Here is a 17,073-nt window from a genome sequence, read left to right on the forward strand (position 1 = left end):
AGGAGCTCAGGGCACAGGTACGGGCTACCAGCCCACGGGCACCTTTCTGCCGTGCACCAGCTCAACGGGAGAAGCTGCAGAGAAGGACAACACAGTCTGGAGTCGGGAAACTCTAGGCTTCTTAACCAGAGCCTTCATCTCCTTTTAATCCCATTTCCACCGTTGCCTAGTGCTGATGGCTCAGAAGACTTACTTAGGAATTCCCTGCAACACAACGGCTGGAAATGACCTCCCCCACCTCAGGGGGTAAAGGCAGAGGCTGGAGGTCCCTGGCAAGACGCCCACCGCCCCCTGGGCAGCCTCCCCGGGCCGGGACAGGTCCCTCCCGCTCCCCGGGAGTAGGCGGGCAGGCGGGGCTGGGCGGGGCGGGACGGGGCGGGACGGCGGGGCCGCATTTGGCCGCGGGACAGCGCGGGGTGAGCCCCCAGCCCGGCCCGGCCCGGCCCGCTCCGCTCCTGCCCCGCAGGGCAAAGCGTCCCGAAGGAGGAGCGCGGCGCTGCCTGGGACCAGCCCTGCCCGGCCGTGATGCTGCCCGCCACCGGCCCCAGCCCCGGGCAGACCTGCGGGGCCGTGCTGGTCTTCGCCGTGCTCCTGCAGTTCGTCTGCGTGGCCGTCACCTTCCTCTACTTCACCAGCGAGCTCAAACAGGTCGGTGGGGCAAGGCGACGGGGAGGGGGCCCCCGCGCTCTCTCCCGTTCTCTCCCGATTCTCTCGTTGTGTTTGGTTTTGTTTGGCCAAGAAAAAGGAGGGACAAGCCAGAAACCGGGCGGCTGCAGGTCTGCGCGATGCGGGGGGGGCTGCGGGGAGCTCCGAAGCGTTGGTGCGGGAGAGCAGAGCCATCCCCGCGCTGCCCAGACAAAGAGCTCGGGCCCGGGCCTGCCCGCTCCTTTGTTGCGGCTTTTCTTGGGCCCTGGCGGCGCGCGCTGGGCACGGAGTTCAAGGCAAGAACGATTAGAAGGGTTGGTTGTTTGTTTTTAAAGAAGTTACGCTGTTTTGCAGGAAAGTAGCAAATGCACTTTTCACGCGAGCGCCAGAGGTGCCGTCTGGTCACGTTTCAGCGCCCCGTCCGTGCGGCTGAAGCGTTGCTCGGAGGGCAACAGCAGCAGCCTCTGCCCGCTGGGTGCTCGCAGCAAACTGGGGGGGGAAGCCTGACAAAAGCTGAGGTGCCCTTTAGATGCCTCCTGTAGGAAAACAGCTAGTTTTAAAACGGTGACTAATCCCAAAGGAACCTCATCCAGACGGAAAACACCACTGAATTCCTCAGACTTGTAAAATACCCGTTGTATAGTCTAGATGCTCTGGTCTCCTTGCAGCCGCCCTCCAAGCCTGCTAGCTCCTACTTAACTCTTTCCTCTTCCTGCACAAGAACATTTGCACGCCAAGAAAATTACATTTAGTTCATAGTCACAAGAGTTTAACGTGTGTGGTCCTGCTTTTCGTGGACCCCTTAGTACTCAGGGTTTCCCCTGAGTGTCTTGCTAAATCTCCTGTGCCACTTTTAAGTTGGACCAGTGTGTTGCTCTCCCTGGCACAAAGGTAAATCGAGTTGCAGGTAAAGGTACTATAGCTAAACAAATCCAGAAAGTATTGCATAAATGTAGGATGTTACGTTATCTGTGCATTTATTCCACAGCAAATTAAAAGAGGTGGAATCTTCTGAGATGTCAAGAGTCTTCTGTGAAGCAAATGTTAAAGGGTGTACAGTATTCTACAATGTAAGCCTGTGCTCGTGTTTTGGAGATGTATAAAACAGATATTCCTGCAAAGTGTATAGCTGTGGCTGTCCCATTTTGAGAGAAATGGGGGAGTCACAGAGATGTGTTGATTTTATGCTATCAGGCTACATTGTGCTGCTAATGAAGAAACAGATAGAAATGCATTCTTCGTATACAGTTCAGAGTCTATGGCTAACGATCTTGCCAATCTAAATAATTAGTAACCACACTTATCTTTCCCTTCCTTCTATTCAAATATGTACACCTGGGACACAACCACATCTAATGCTACTTGCCTAAAATAAAACTCGCGGTTTCTGAAGAACAATAAGCCTGCATTTGGTGTGAAAAGCTAAATCCGCCCACACTGAAGTTCTGCTGGGCTACAAAGTAAGGCTGCTGGCTCTGGAGGGGGTATCCTAAATGCATATTCTTGCATGTGCCATCTAGTGCACAATAAACAAGGAAAAAGCTTAACTAGAAACACAGTCTACCCCACATCCACATGGTACATGTGGAATAAATCTCAAATGATAAACTGGGATTTTTGTCTGCCCATTTTTCTTCTCCTTGCTGTTAATAATGTCTTCATTTCTACACCTTCACCAAATTACTGTGGTTGCACAGGCTGCAGATATTTTTAATAAATACAAGTATAATTAGCAGGTTTTTCCCCTGCAGCTGTAGTTATCTGGGTAGTACTGGGAATATGACCATTTGTTTTAAGAGTTTTGCTACAGGGGGAAGTGCTGAGACATGAGCACAATAAAGTTCATTCTGCTTCAGGATACAGGGCTGGAATGAAAATATCCTGACTTCCTTCTGTTTTCAAAACAGTCTGTGCTCTACACCTAGAATAGGAGAGAAGCTTTTCAACATAGCATTCCTGCAGGACTTATGTCTTCAAAAACTCCAGTGCTACAGATTTGAATAAGTAATTTGAATAAGTCTTACTCATTTAAGTAAGTCTGCAACACCACAATGCTTCCTCTGCTCCAAAAGCAGAAATACCAATCCTCCAGTACCATACAGTGCTGAGAAAAGGGTGCATTCCCTGAGGATTTCAAAATGTATGCAAAATACTGTTCAAATGCCAGGATAGTAAAGCTGTTTGGGGCAAAGTATGCCTGGCAAGGAAGAGGCAGAAGGGCAAGAGTGTTTGCTTCTAGATTGGAGGGCAAAGCTCAGAGGTGATCTGTGGCAGATCTGCTAAGAGAATAAACAGTAACACCTCAACTGCTTACTTATTTTTTTATAAAACTCATCAAACTACTTCATTATAGAAGCTAGTATAGTTGAATCTGTCAGAGCTTGTATTTTTAGCTGCATTTTTACCTTAACAAGCACATAATTTAAATAACTTTAAGTGGGTTCTTGAAAGCAGAAACCTGATTTAAGAATATCACAGTACTTCTGATCAAGGACCTCCACAAACACTCACGGTGGCCCCATTTCACTTTGATGCCTACAAAGTACAGAATAATTTCAAGTGTTAGGTGAAGCTGCTGCAAACTGAAGCTGCTGTTCAACCCAGCAGGACCTGCAGGCTAATGTGGGTGAATTCTAGCCCTCCTGGAGCATGAAATCTATTCCTAAACACCTTTGTTTTCTAACAGGCAGGAAATGCATGGCATGGGAAGGAGTTGACTCCATTTGTTGTTTTAAATACTCCCGTCTACACCCCAAACTGGTACTTGTAGAATAAATCTGTTTAGCAAAACAAAACACACTTATTTAACATAGAGTGACATTTAAATGTTACAAGAAGTCTTTCTGAATGCTTTGCATGTTTATTGTTGTGTCTTCCAAGTTCCTGTAGCACTTCCCTGGCACAACAAACCTCACTAGTCTTTACAGCTGATGCAGCAACAACTGAGTTCAAAGCAAACAGGAGCAGATCTCTGCTGGCATTTGCAGGTTCTGGGCAGGTTTTGTGTTGTGCATGAACCAACAGCGCCAGCTGGAGTTGTCTGTGTCACAGCGGGGCTTGGGAAGAGCTTTCTACTGGGATACAAACCCTCCCAGTCAGATTCCCTTGGAGTCAACAAGAGTTTTGCTACTCTCTTCAAACTCATTTCTCTTTACCAGAAAAAAACTGTGACGTCTCATGACTAGAAAGCACAGATGTAGGCCCATGTCACAAGCATTCAGCATTATAATTTCATTTGAACCCAAACGCCTTTTCTGTTTTCTGGAATTTTTTTCTGGACTGTTAAGTCAGGTACAGTTATGGACAGATCCCAGACTGGATATGGGGAGGATCTGGTATAGATATATGCCAGTAAAAGCCTGGACTGTGAATGGCGTTGGCTGCAAAGACAGAATGGAAAGATCTTTTAAGGTCTGGTGTTTTATTTAGTCCTCAATAATTTGTGAAGAGAAATCCCCTGTGCAAAGGAAATGTTTTTAACACAGAACTAGAGAAACTAAAGAATACAGTGATTTGGGTATTGTGTTTTCACAAAGCTTCTTTAGTTGCATGCTTGATACCAAATTTATGTCCATGGAAATAATGTGAAGTATATTTTTGCATATTGGGTATGCCATCATAATTAAATCAATATGTGAAATCAGAATTAATTACTTGTACTGTCTCTATAGTCATAACTTGCACCACAATAGCAAATGCTTTAAAGAAAAGAAAGTAGTGAATTTAGTGACATACCATAGCTGAACATCTGCAAGCACATCAGAGGTGAAAAATCCTGGCTTTTCTTCTGCTGCAGCTCCGGGAAACGTACTCCAAGAGCGGAATTGCTTGTCTCACTGGGGAGGAAATTGGAAATTTCATCCAAAACTTGGATCTAAATGAAAGTGAAGACAGAGCAGCTGACCCCTGTTGGCAAGTAAAGTGGCACCTGGGAAATTTAATTAAAAAGGTATTTGGGAACTGATTCTCTGAACAATGTGTTGGTGATATTAGAATTTAAGGAATCCTAAGAGCAGAAAAAAGGGGGGCTCTCAGATTGTTTTGTTGCAAACCAGTAGTCAAGCCACAGCTTCAGCTGCAGAGTGCTTGTGCTGAAGCCAAAACAAAACCTATGGCAGTGGTGTCACTAGATTCAGGAAATAATAAAGCAAAGACAATCAGGTTTTACTAAGTGAATTTCATTGATAGGTTGGCTTGTCTGAAATACCTCAGGGTAGAATAGTTTGACTCAAGCTTGTTTTCTTCCTGACCATACAGATGATAGGGCTAGCAGAGGTGTCACTGGCTCTTTAGAAATACAGGGAGACTGGCATGAAAATGAGATGATGTTTAACACAGGGAGAGGAAAAAAGGTGCCTGAGGAACAGTCTGGTCATGAGCTGTGTAATGTATCAGGGGAGGAAAGAACAAGTGAGCACAAGGCATCGGGCACAGCACCTTCCTAGCTCAGCATTCAGAGAACACCAGCTCCTGTGTGACTTAACATACAATACTTGTAACTTTGGCTACAGAGAAGAAAATCACCCTGGCTGAAAAGTCAAAAAGGCTAACATTTTCTGCAGTGCTTTTCAAAATCCCATCTCCACCATGTAAAAAAGTTCATCCATAAAAAATCACTTCTGGCTGAAATTTACCTGGCAAATCTTGTAGCCCAGAACAGGTCTTCTATTTGTATTCTGAGATCTTGTCTCCTCTGGTGGAAGTTCTGCCAGTAAAGACCCTGAACTTCTGCATAAAGAAAACATTATTTTATTTACTGGACATTAACACATCTACTATACCTGCTAGCTCCCTGATGGCTTAAAAAAAGATAGCCGGGGTGCCAGAAATAACAAATTATGATAATGATCATAACAACAACAACAAAAAACATGGATGGCTAGATAAACAGAAATATGACAGGGCAGAACCCATCAGAAAGTGGGAGAACAAGGCTCCTCTTAGTAACCCAGGTAAGTTCTCTGAAACCATCAGTTTGCTGCAACTGGACTACCATGGGTAACCAAGCATTCCAGTAGTCAGCACAAAAGAAGGGGGATGCACAGAGTAAGATAAGCTGATATAAGAGTTTAGATAGATAAATAAGTAGAGGTAGAAAAATAAATGACATTTAATTTCTCAGCACTAAGGTCCCACAGAAGTGCATCCTGCCAGGTGTTCTGCAAATGGAAGCTGGTGCTTGTACACTGTATCCCTTATTTGAGAAAAGCCCAGATGGTTAAGCTGTCTTGAAAATGCTTTCTGTGTATTTCATTACAAAAAAAAGATGTAAACGTATAAATACTTTTTTTGCAACAAATGAATAGGCTTGTTTTGCTTGTTGATCGGATCCCACACCTGTTATTCATGAGTGTGAGAAAGGAGTGTCTTTTTCCTGCACCTATCAGTTTCAGTGACAAACTAATTCTTTTTCTCCATGTTTGTTGGCAGATGATGTCAAGAAGCTTCGAGGAAAACATTTCTGCACTCAATGGTATTCTAATCATTTTATTAAGTGGCAAAAAGGAGCTGCTACTGGCACCTGATGCGTAGCGACTCGAGGAATTTGTTTAAAGTGCAGAAAACACTGAATAGGATCTTGTACTGACAGCAAGTCAACAAAAAAAAATATGATTATTTATTACTAGAAGGCAGATTTTCAGGAGCCAGAAATCTGGTCAAGTGGTTAGAGCAAGGTAACCAAGGGGGATGCAGAGGATTTGGCTTCTAACCTCAGTCCCACAGTGTTATGGGGGCATTTAAACAGTTTGTTCTTCTGGGAACAAGCAGCACTGAGCTGCTCTGTGCATAGATGGATGGAGGAATAGCTCTGCTGAAGCTCCTACAGCTCTAAACATGTTGAGAAAAAGCATTACAACCTCCAAGTGGCAATTCAGAGTAAAAACTGAATACTTAACCTTAAAGAATACTGATAATGAATATGAAAATTTGGTGCTGTAGGTTATTTAAGTTGCCTGCTGATAATTTTGGGGTGGGGGAAGGAGAAAAAGAAGAACAAAAAGACATGTACAGGCATTTCAAGGAAAGTAAGAGCGAAAGAGAAATTTGAGGCTCATTAGCCAGTAAATAGCATCCAGTCTCTGACTTAGCCAATTAAAATCAGGTCAGATGGGACAGATGTGTTTACCAGGTGGCAGACGTGCCTTCTCACATCCTTGCTTCTAACGTGAGGTTCTGTTTCTGGTCCTTCCTTAGCTGAAAGAGCCCTGTCACTGTCACACACGGAGGGGCAGCAACCCCGCAGTCCCAGCACCAGGATCGCGGCACATCTTACGGGCAACAGCAACAGGAAGAATTCCCTGTCCCCACGCAGTAAGGAAAACCCATTAAAACCAGTTAAAGATCACAGAAATTACTCTCTTGTTGCTAGCCTTGTGCTTACATACACTTTTTAGTACTTGTACTGAGTTAACAGTAAGAAACAAATAATTAAAAAAGTCGTCTTGCTCCAGACAATGTTTTTTCTTCAGCTAATTCTTGCAGAAGAGGGAGAAAGCCTGTTCCCTCTGGGTACCTCCCTAACATTTCCTCTGGAACCTCCATTATGGGGAAAAAGGAAAAATCCTTCTTCCTATTGTTCAGTTTTCCTCTTTTCTTTCCTTTAATTTCCTTCTGTTAGTTGCATGAGTCCCAGCTGCTGTGGTGACAGACCTATTAGAAACGTGAGACAGAAACAGGAGAGACTTGACATTCAGGCCGGATTAATGAAAGGCTTGGGTAGGGTTTCTGCAGCTTTGGAGGGTGCCAGACACAAATGGGTATTTTAACTTGGGTATCAGACACAAATGGGTATTTAATGTTTGTTACTAAGTAACAACATGATGATTTTTTCCTCTTATTTAGGAGCCCAAAAATGAAAAATAAAGATAGTTTATGTGACTTCCCACAGAGCTAAACAACTTAATTCTGGACATTTAAATTGTTTTGAGAATGGACCCAGCAGCTGCTGGGGAGAGCAGGTTCCCTTTTTTTGTTAAAAACCAGACTCCCTGATTAACAGACACTGGGCTTCACTACCTGGCTTTTAATTTAATAATTTCTCTCTTTTTTTTCTCAAGTAGATTCCTCACCCAGAAGAGGGAGTGGACAAAAAATAAACAACTGGGAATCCTCAAGGAAAGGCCACTCTTTCCTTTACAACGTGGAGCTGAGAAATGGAGAGTTGGTGATACCCCAAACGGGCTTTTATTACATCTACTCACAAACTTATTTTCGTTTTCGTGAAAATGAGAACGAGGATTCAGATTTGTTGACACAGATCAGGAACCCCAAACAGCTTGTCCAGTATGTTTACAAACTGACTAATTACCCAGAGCCCATTTTGCTCATGAAAAGTGCAAGAACGAGCTGCTGGTCTAAAAAGGCAGAATATGGACTTTATTCCATCTATCAAGGTGGGGTGTTTCAGCTGAAAAGAGAGGATAGGATTTTTGTCTCTGTCAGTAATAGTGACATAGTTGACATGGACAAAGAAGCAAGTTTTTTTGGAGCTTTTATGATTGGTTAAAAGGTGAAAAATATACTCCAAAGGACCCGGTTTAGCTAGTCAGGACCAGCTTAAAATTCTATAAAATAGGGGATGACAAGTGAACACTAGCAATACCAGCAACATGAGAGTCCCCTTTCTCAGCTCACTCAGCACCAGGTCCAGCCGCTCCCAACACTCTCTCAAGAGTCGGGAAGGAGCAGCAGCATCTGGCTGCAGCTGGATGGCCATGCTTCAGGCAGGCACCAGCCCTATGGCTTGCTGCCCAGCCAGGCTGGGGCCATGCTAGGATTTCACACACCACAGGTGATACCTTCAGCCAGAACCCCAGGCAGGTGAGGACTCACCACCACCCCTGCAGAGATGCTCCACACCAGCTCGGTCACGACAGGTGAGATGGAGGATTCTTCAGTACCTCAGCTCCTGGAAGGAGATTTTGCTAGTACTGCTTCCCAGATGCCCATGGAATTATTTTGGAAGTTTTTGTTTCAATCTTCAGTTATACAAAAGTTGAAAGGCCATCAGAGGCTCAAACTGCACGTCTTCATCTCATCTAACAACGCACTTAAGCACCTAATTAATTTTAAGCACACAAACAGTCTGGCTAAAGCAGGGTATTTACATGCTTGAAATTAAGTATGTGCTTAAGCATTTCTCAGGATCATGGCTCAAGTAAACACATTAGTCTGTCTTAATCAGAATATTGTACATAAAAACAGCTGCTGAGATGGCACAGGTGATGTTTAGAAATCAACCAGTATTTTGATCAGTGCATGATGATAGTGCCCATTTATTTAATTGCTGGGCTGCAAAGATTTCACCAGGCTTCCAGTAGGGCCAGTAATGTGGTTGCTTGTTACACTTGTTGTCAGCAAGTATTTGATTCAGAAAGAAAAAGGTGTTTTTCTGTAAATACTGAATTCTATTAGACATCTGCCACAAATTAAGCATGACATGGCTCTTCCATGTTTATTTGTACTGGCCTGTGTTTGGTATGTAATGGATGTAATGTAATGGAGATGTAATGGAGAATAACACACCCTGATGACTAATATTTTAAGGAAAACATACACAACTATCTACTTAAGAGCTGCAATTTGGGTAATGCTGTTTTGATTTTTATTTTGTGTTATAAATGGAAAATTTTCATAACTTTTTTTTTAAACCATACTTTTTTAAAAAAACTGCACACTATGTTTTTTAACTATGAATAGAAGTATTTTATATTAAAAGAAAATAAAGGAAAAAATATTTGCAAGTCTAAGCTGTGGGGATAGATCCACAGCAGAAGTCAGGGAGCATAAATCAGCATTGTCAGGGGAGCAATATCAGTTTGCACCATGAACACATTTTGTCCAGGTTCAAGGAAAACACTGTAGGGGGCAGGAAGGGTGGAAGTGAAAAAAATCAAACTGGAGGGAAAGGAAGACAGTTGTTATGTAAATGTTCCTTAACAGAATGATGGCTGGTCTTTTTTTGCTACCCTAAGGTTACCGTGGGAACCCTCACATTCACCTCCACCTTGAAGTAATTCAATCACTGCACAGCCCTTGCACATGGGCCTCTTGAGTAAATGTGCAGCATTCATCTTACTACTCTTGTCAATGAGAGGAAATTAATAGACACAAGCCCCTGCATTTATTTTTTCATTCAGAAAAGCAGTTGGTTCACTTAAATACCTGTGTTTGAGCAGCAAGAGAAGAATTTCAGGAATTACCCTCCTTTTGTCAGGTTAGGGCAAAGAACCACAGTGCCTTAAGCATAAAATTATCAATTTTAACTTTTGCTTGTTACTATAATCTAACATGTTTTCAGTGGTCATCAAGTGTGTGAAATTCTTCATTACTTACTGGAGCACTTGGGTTTGTCTCCGTTCTCAAATGATGAGTTTTAGCAGAGGACAGAAAATATTTCTGCAGTTTTCTGATTGCAGTATTTAATTCAGAAATGTTTTGCCTGCCAGAAAAGGCTAGGGAGAACAAAACCATTCCCTACACCTCTGGAGATCTTCTATATTGGCAAAATTACTTCTTGCAAATGGACCAGGCTTTTCAATCCCAGCACACTGACCCATCTTACCAGGCTTGGGGGTTTTATTAGCAATTTATTATATAAAAAAGTTAATTTTTTAAAATTTATTTTTTTTAGAAATGTATTTTAGGATCTTATTTGAAAGAAAACTTACTAGAACTGTGAAAAAGTGTTTCAGATTTACTGGTGGCAGCTTAAGAGTCAGAAACCCTCCCTGTGGCTAAGAACAATTTGCATAACAGGAGTGGCTGCTAGAAGGGACTGGAGGGAAACCATGGGGACTGCAAACTGCAGCTGATGCTGAGACAAACCATCTGCACGGATTATTTTGCTCCATGTTTTCTCCTCAACTCTCAAGATGTAACACCATCTCCTCTGTCACGTGGGGAATGCTCTCTGGCATTATCTTCCTTTTTTGTCTAAATATCCATGTTCCTGGGCTCTGCACACAGAGCTTATCTCAACAGGCATCACACTGAATACTTATGTTCCATTTCTGAATAATCCAAAGCATGCTGGCCAGACATTGTCTTGGGAGAGATTAGTAAGCAATATCAGAAAGGACATCTTTGAAACGAGTGGGAAAATATAGTAAACTCTGTGTACATTTGCACCTGAATCATACTTTTCATCTCACTTTACCTTTCTCATGGCGAATGTAGCAAATTTTTATTTGTAGCTGTAGCAGGTTGTGGTAACATGTACATATTGTAAATTTTCTACATGCGTTTTGTATAAAACATTTTTAGTAAATAGTTATTTAGTCTTGCAGTGGTTATTGGTGTTGTCCTATGGCTTCCACAACCACAACCCCATCTGAAATAACCTCTCTGGCATCAGTTAGTTTCAGTTATAATCATGATTCCATAATCGTTAAGTGCCACAAGTGGTGGCAACACGAAGGACATGCTGCAAGCCACAGAGCAGTGCCATGTTGTGTAACACCACAAAAGTGGCTTCCAGACCCTAGCTGGTGAACAGTATCTGGACGGAGTACACTGAAGACAAAATGATCTCATTAGGGACTACAAAACCCTTCCCTCAAGGTCCTTCTCATGTTTCTGGGCTTTGGCAATTACTTAAGCACTGGGAAATCTGTTCAGTATGGAAACATTCCTGTCCATCATCAAACTCTCCAGTAGAAGATCTATTGAATTCCTAGGGACAAGGGCCATTTACACAGATGTTGTAAAGCAGCAGTAAACTGGATATCACATGATGTTGAAAACAAAAGTCCCTGCCCCAACAGCAAACACGAATGCTGTTTGGTCTGTTCGCTCCACTTCCAAATTTGTCCAACCAAAAAAGGGTAGGAAGCCCAAGGGAACTTTGGAAACTCGACAAGATGTGAAGGCATCACCTTCCCTGGCCCCCAGCCCTGAGATGAGAGAGGGGCTGGTTTTGTCCTGCCTGTGCAGCCAGGGGCCACAGCTGGGGCAGCAGCAACTTGCCACAGCAGGGAACCTGGCTGCTCCCAAGGGACAAACCCCCAGGAAAACTGCCCCCACTCTCAAGGGCTGTTCCACCTCCTCATGTCTCCTTTTGACATGGCATTCCCTTAGCCGCTCCCAACACTATCTTCTCCCTGTACTGGCCTCGGGCAGCCTCCCATATACCCATTTTACACCCTGCACATCTATGTGATGAACAAAGGATGCTTTGCCTTCCTAGTGCACTCATAACCTCCATACATTTTCCCCAGGGTTTGTGTTAGGCTTTATGTGGAAGAGATGGGCATGTCTCAAGGCTTGGCCATCAGACTAGTAGGTCTGGGGTCACCAAACCCCACTGGAACCAGTACGGCATTGCTGGGGAGGAGCAGCCCCGGCCACCACAGCCCTAAATTGCAGAGATATCCACAGGTTTTCAAAAGACATTATTACTTTCATAGAGACTGTTTTGCTTTCTGCAGAGGCTTCTCTCTTTTCTGGTGTTTCCATGGGAAAGAGGACATGCCAGTTAACTGGGTTTTATTGTACCTTTCAATAATACATAGACATGAACTTCTATTTTTTGCCTGTCTTTGCCTTAATAAATTTAATTATTATTGTTTGTATTGCAGCAGTATTCACTGCCTAAGCAGGATCAGGGATGCATTTGTTGTACTCTATGTGAACACTTAAAAAGCCTGATTCAGACACTGAGATTTTGAGAATTTTAGTTTTCAGATTACATCTAAATATTAGGGTCTAAGACAAGATGGAATGTAATGATCAATAGAAAAATGCTAAGCACACTGAGACAAGATTTTAATCCCTCCAGGGCACCTTGTGCCTTTCAGCAACAGAAATGGAAGATAGATGAGGATATTGTTCAGTCTCATCCAATTTTCAGAAATTGGGGGGGTTTAATATAGAGTTACATGGAAGTTTAGAGGAAATTTAATCAGAACCATCCAAAATTTGCCTCTCCATAACTCTTTCTCTATATTAACAAACTGAAATTACATCCTCTGACACATGTTAAAAATAATTACTTTTCCCCTGTTTACCAGGGTACCACAGTTACCTGCCTGACCACCACAACACTGCTGCTTTGTAATGCCATGTCTTTTCCACTGACATTCATAATCCAAACCTCTAGATAGATGTTTCCATTAATTTCTTCTGAAAGATTTAGGGGTGCCATCAAGTTGGGACATTGGGGTGGGACAGAAAAGCTGTCAAAACCCTTGTGGTCAGTGAGACAGGGCTGCAGCTTACAGCAGAAGCCTGTTGGTTTAAGCAGCTTCCCATTTTTACAGACTGTTCTACCAGAGTCAATATAAATCACACTCCTAGTCTTTGATGCACATAATACTTCTGCACTGGACACATCCATGTAGATGACACAGCATCAGTAAACATTAGGGAATCTAAAGTAGTTCAACCTGCCTTTCAGAAACTAGCAATTTAAGTACAATAGAATCCAACTGCACAAATCCCTCCTCAAGATACTTCTGATTTTTTTTCTGATTGTGAACTATTCAGCTCTTACTATTTTCCGTGTGCACTGAGTCATGGGTATTTAGCCCATATAACTACTGGATGAAGACAAAATGGATTAACTGCTGGTGAATTGACCCAAGTTATCACTCCCCATTTAACATGAGAATTATCAACAAGAAGGCATGACCAGGAATAATTAACTGTGCAATCCCATCCTGCATGTTCTGGCACTAAAAGAACTCAAGTCCTAATGGATATTAATAAACACATGTAAAGTCAGAAGAACATCTCCATCCAAAGCCAGATCAGCTTTGAGTCAAAACCTGCAGACCTTATTTAGAAGGAATGTCCAATGATATTTTTTAAAATGCAGGATACATCTCCTGTTATTCTTATATTATGTATTATCTATGTACTTTTAACACAGAGGAAACATACCTGTGACTGAGGAACCGTGGTCTCTCCCCGCAAGGTGAACAAGTTGAACCAAGAGGGACATCGGTGCCCAGGGAGGGGCAGAGCAGCACGATGAGCAGAAACACGGCGAAAAGCTCAGCCTGAAACAGACACCTCTGAATTAGTGGCCTTAGAGCACAGCTTTGCTGATGAATGAACTAGTGCTCCTTTAAAGTCTGCTTGCAGATGTTTACTGTCATGTAAACAACTGTAAAGTCATTTGAGCACATTCTGGGCTTTAAGTTATTAAGTTGGATTACCACTGTTTCCTCAGTGCTGCTCACTGATGATAGCTGCTCAACCTTTGAAAGCACACACCAGGTGCTGCCTTCTGTTCTTAAAATACATTTATAATAAAAGTCAAAACATCTTCTGTCGCCGGGTATGATAAAAAACTGCATTTGCTTTTCTGCAAATTGTTGGAGGTGCATAATTTTTAAATGGGACACCTCCCTCTTGGAGTTTGTTTTCCACTTCCTTCATGTCTCCACAATAAAACCATAATAATTCTATATTCAAAACTTTCAGATATTTCCATGACAACAAACAATGATACAAACAAGAATCAAAACTTCATTGGATGAGAAGAAAATGGAAAGAATGGAACACAGGAGAGAGAGTTCAAAACTCCATAGATAGAAACTCTCTTCTACCTTATCTCCAGTGTTCAGCTTTAATGCTGCCAAAGAGAATCACCAATATTGTTAAGAGTTCCATGAAAGGTAAATGTCCCCTATAAAGCACTTTTTTAATTTATTTTTTTTTAATATCTTGTTTATTCATACATCCAGTTAGTGGATAAAACCGTGAATAAAAAGTACTTCACTTCTGCCTCTCTGCATTTCTCTCATCCCAATAACATCAGTAACTTCAGTCCTTTCAGCAGTTGTTAAGGCACCACAAAAGTACTGTTCTTGCAGCTCAGGGCAAGTAGATAACTTTCTGGAGCATAAAGCCATCTTCTTTCACAACTCTTATTTCTTATGTCATCACTGCCCTTCACCACTGCCCTTCAGCATATGCAAAGCTGAGGCAGGAATTCATTATCTCACAAAGTTTGTGGGATGCCAAATTTTTTATATCCCATCAAAATTTGGCCTGCAATTGCTGAAGAAATCAGAAAGAATCAGAAGACTGGAGCTGCTTTTCTCCTCTCTCAGCTGACTTGTTTTCTAGCCCTGACTCTGTGAAGGAAAAGCAGCCAGAGAAGTCCTTGTCTCAGGATACCCTTAAAAACAGGGTTCAGTGTTGTTGGATGCAAAGCACAACTGACATTTCTCATCCAAGTGGCTCATCACTCAGCACATCAAACTCTCAATGAATTCAGTGTTAATTTGTTGTATTACAAGCTCAAGCTGTCCAGAGTGTATAAATCTGGCACTACCTCACTTTTAGCTGCTGGATTTTGCCACACACACCTCTCTTCAAGTATTATTTCAATAAGGAATATTTTTTTCTGAAACAAACAAACACAACAACAACCAAAAAAAAGCCCAAATGAGAAGCAAGCTTTTCTCTCCCTGGGGAAAGGGTAATGGTCATTTTTGACAAGATACAGTTCAGTAAAAACCGGAAGATCTTCATGAGAATGAAGGATCCTCTCTACACAGAAAAGTCACATTTCTAGCTTCAGGCCATTTTCTCTGCCAAATATCAACATCCTGCAGCTAATGCCACCGGTCTGAGATTTTATCCAGAAAAATGAGTTAGGGAATTCCTTATAATAATGCAAAGTATTTTGCAGCCTAAATACGGAGGCAGTCACCAGCTCCTCCATAATGCATGCTATGCCATTGGGCACAAAACTCTAATATGAAATAACTGTACATTGGTGGCACACACCCCACGATTATTCTGCAGAAACATGTACAACAATTACATAGGCAGCTGGATAAAGAAAGTCAGAAGCACCTTAGGCTCTCTTTTCTTTTCAACTGCAATTCACATGTAGCCATCCCCCATAAAAGTTAGCAACTGCTGAGTAACTTGCAACAGAACTGCCTCGTGGCTCAGGAGCAGGAATGCTGAATACTTATTTCAGTGAAACCGCAAAAATATATCACCCAAATTAGGGCACAGACATGGCACTAAGGCTAGTGCTTGTGTTAATCACAGGATGTGCTCCACTGAACGCAGGCACGTGCAGAGGCACGGTGTTGTGTCACACCACGCTTGTGCTCTGTCCCTAAACACGGCTCCCCAGCTAGCAAAGAGCAATGCTAGCAGATAGCATCCACAGGATGCGAGTGCACCCCGGAAAACCAATATAAAATTGTGTCTTCAGCTGAATAAAGCCAGATAGCAACGTGGATTCTTAGCCGAGGCTGCCCTCGGAGAGATGGGGCACAGGGAAGGGGTGCAGCCCCTCTAGATAGCAGTGAAAAAAGGTTGTGCTGTAGCACACTCTGACAGTCTGCAGGAGCACGTTGGAAAGGAGAAGAGATACGCTCTTTATGGGTGTCCTGGAGGTCACTTCACTGTCCCTGATCGCACCTTTTTTTGCTTCCATCTTATTTCTTCTTGGGTACATTATCCTTTAATTGTACGCAGGAGTCTGCAGCTGGGGAAACACACCGTTCTGATGTCTGTGTCTGCAAAGGGCAGAGTAAAGGAAAGCAGCAACACGCTGAATTGAAATTTAATTGTAGGTAAATCATATAGAAGAGGGTGATTACTGCAGCTCCACTGAACTGGAGCCTTACGAGGCTCCTGCCAAGATCCAAGGGCAGAGGAGACATACAAAACGAGGAGACAGAAATTGCAGAAATGCTCTTTCTACACCCAGCGCTACGGCTCCACGAGCCCCGCAGGACTGCGCACCCCTCAACAGCAGCAATTTGACCTGCGGAGAGAAAGAACCGCTGAAAGCACCGACAAAAGGGAGTCACCGCTCTCCAGAGCCCAACATCGCCCTTTGCGACAGCGACAAGTGGGAACCGCAGCTGCCCGGCGCGCCCGCGGAGCAGGCAGGAGAGGTGCAGGCAGGAGAGGTGCAGGCAGGAGAGGTGCAGGCAGGGAGAGGTGCAGGCAGGGAGAGGTGCAGGCAGGGAGAGGTGCAGGCAGGGAGAGGTGCAGGCAGCCACAACCGGACCCGAGACAGGCAGAGCGCTCGGCTGGCGCTGCCTGCAGGTGAGGAACACCGGGGACGAAACCCTTTTGGGCGGGGGGAACGCGGGAAGAAAGTTTAACAGCTGATGCTGGCAGGGATCGGGACGATGCCGGCAGGGATCTGGCAGCCGCCCGAGGTTTGTGCTGTGGGGCTAAACTAGGACTCGGTCAGCCAGACCCGCACCAGAGCCCTGGGACCGCTCCGCGCCCGCGGAGCCAGCGCGCCCACGTCTGCTCTGACGCGCCGGCGAGTGCCAGCCCCCCCCCCGGGGCCGGGGGGAGCAGCAGCGCCCGGGGAGAGGCGGAGCGGGGCCGCTCTCCGCTCCCCGCCCTCCGCACCTGCCCCAGCAGCGCGGCGGGGCGCGCAGCGGCGCGGAGGCAGGGGCTGGGCTGCGCGGGGGCGGCTCCGCGGGCGCGCCG

At 44.0% G+C, this 17,073-nt stretch overlaps 1 protein-coding gene across 2 annotated transcripts; it reads left to right on the forward strand.

The window, feature by feature from the left end:
• The first annotated feature begins 388 nt into the window (after nucleotides 1-388).
• Nucleotides 389-9,227, forward strand: TNFSF10 (TNF superfamily member 10). Of its 2 annotated transcripts, none has more exons than XM_051626748.1 (5): nucleotides 389-648; nucleotides 4,442-4,594; nucleotides 6,076-6,118; nucleotides 6,841-6,957; nucleotides 7,704-9,227. In XM_051626748.1, exons 1-5 carry the CDS (start codon nucleotides 526-528, stop codon nucleotides 8,150-8,152), a joined length of 885 nt encoding a protein of 294 aa, XP_051482708.1. In that variant the 5' UTR covers nucleotides 389-525; the 3' UTR covers nucleotides 8,153-9,227. The 2 variants fall into 2 exon arrangements, with proteins under 2 accessions (XP_051482708.1, XP_051482709.1); XM_051626749.1 differs by having other exon boundaries at nucleotides 7,707-9,227.
• Nucleotides 9,228-17,073: the final 7,846 nt, after the last annotated feature.

Source organism: Apus apus, chromosome 8, assembly GCF_020740795.1.
Source record: "Apus apus isolate bApuApu2 chromosome 8, bApuApu2.pri.cur, whole genome shotgun sequence".
In the NCBI taxonomy this organism is placed as follows: Eukaryota; Metazoa; Chordata; class Aves; order Apodiformes; family Apodidae; genus Apus; species Apus apus.

Coding starts and splice junctions, on each gene's coding strand:
- TNFSF10 (XM_051626748.1), top strand. CDS start 526: ATGCTGCCCGCCACCGGCCCCAGCCCCGGGCAGACCTGCGGGGCCGTG. Junction 649..4,441: donor TCACCAGCGAGCTCAAACAG/GTCGGTGGGGCA, acceptor CTTCTGCTGCAG/CTCCGGGAAACGTACTCCAA. Junction 6,958..7,703: donor GAATTCCCTGTCCCCACGCA/GTAAGGAAAACC, acceptor TTTTTTCTCAAG/TAGATTCCTCACCCAGAAGA.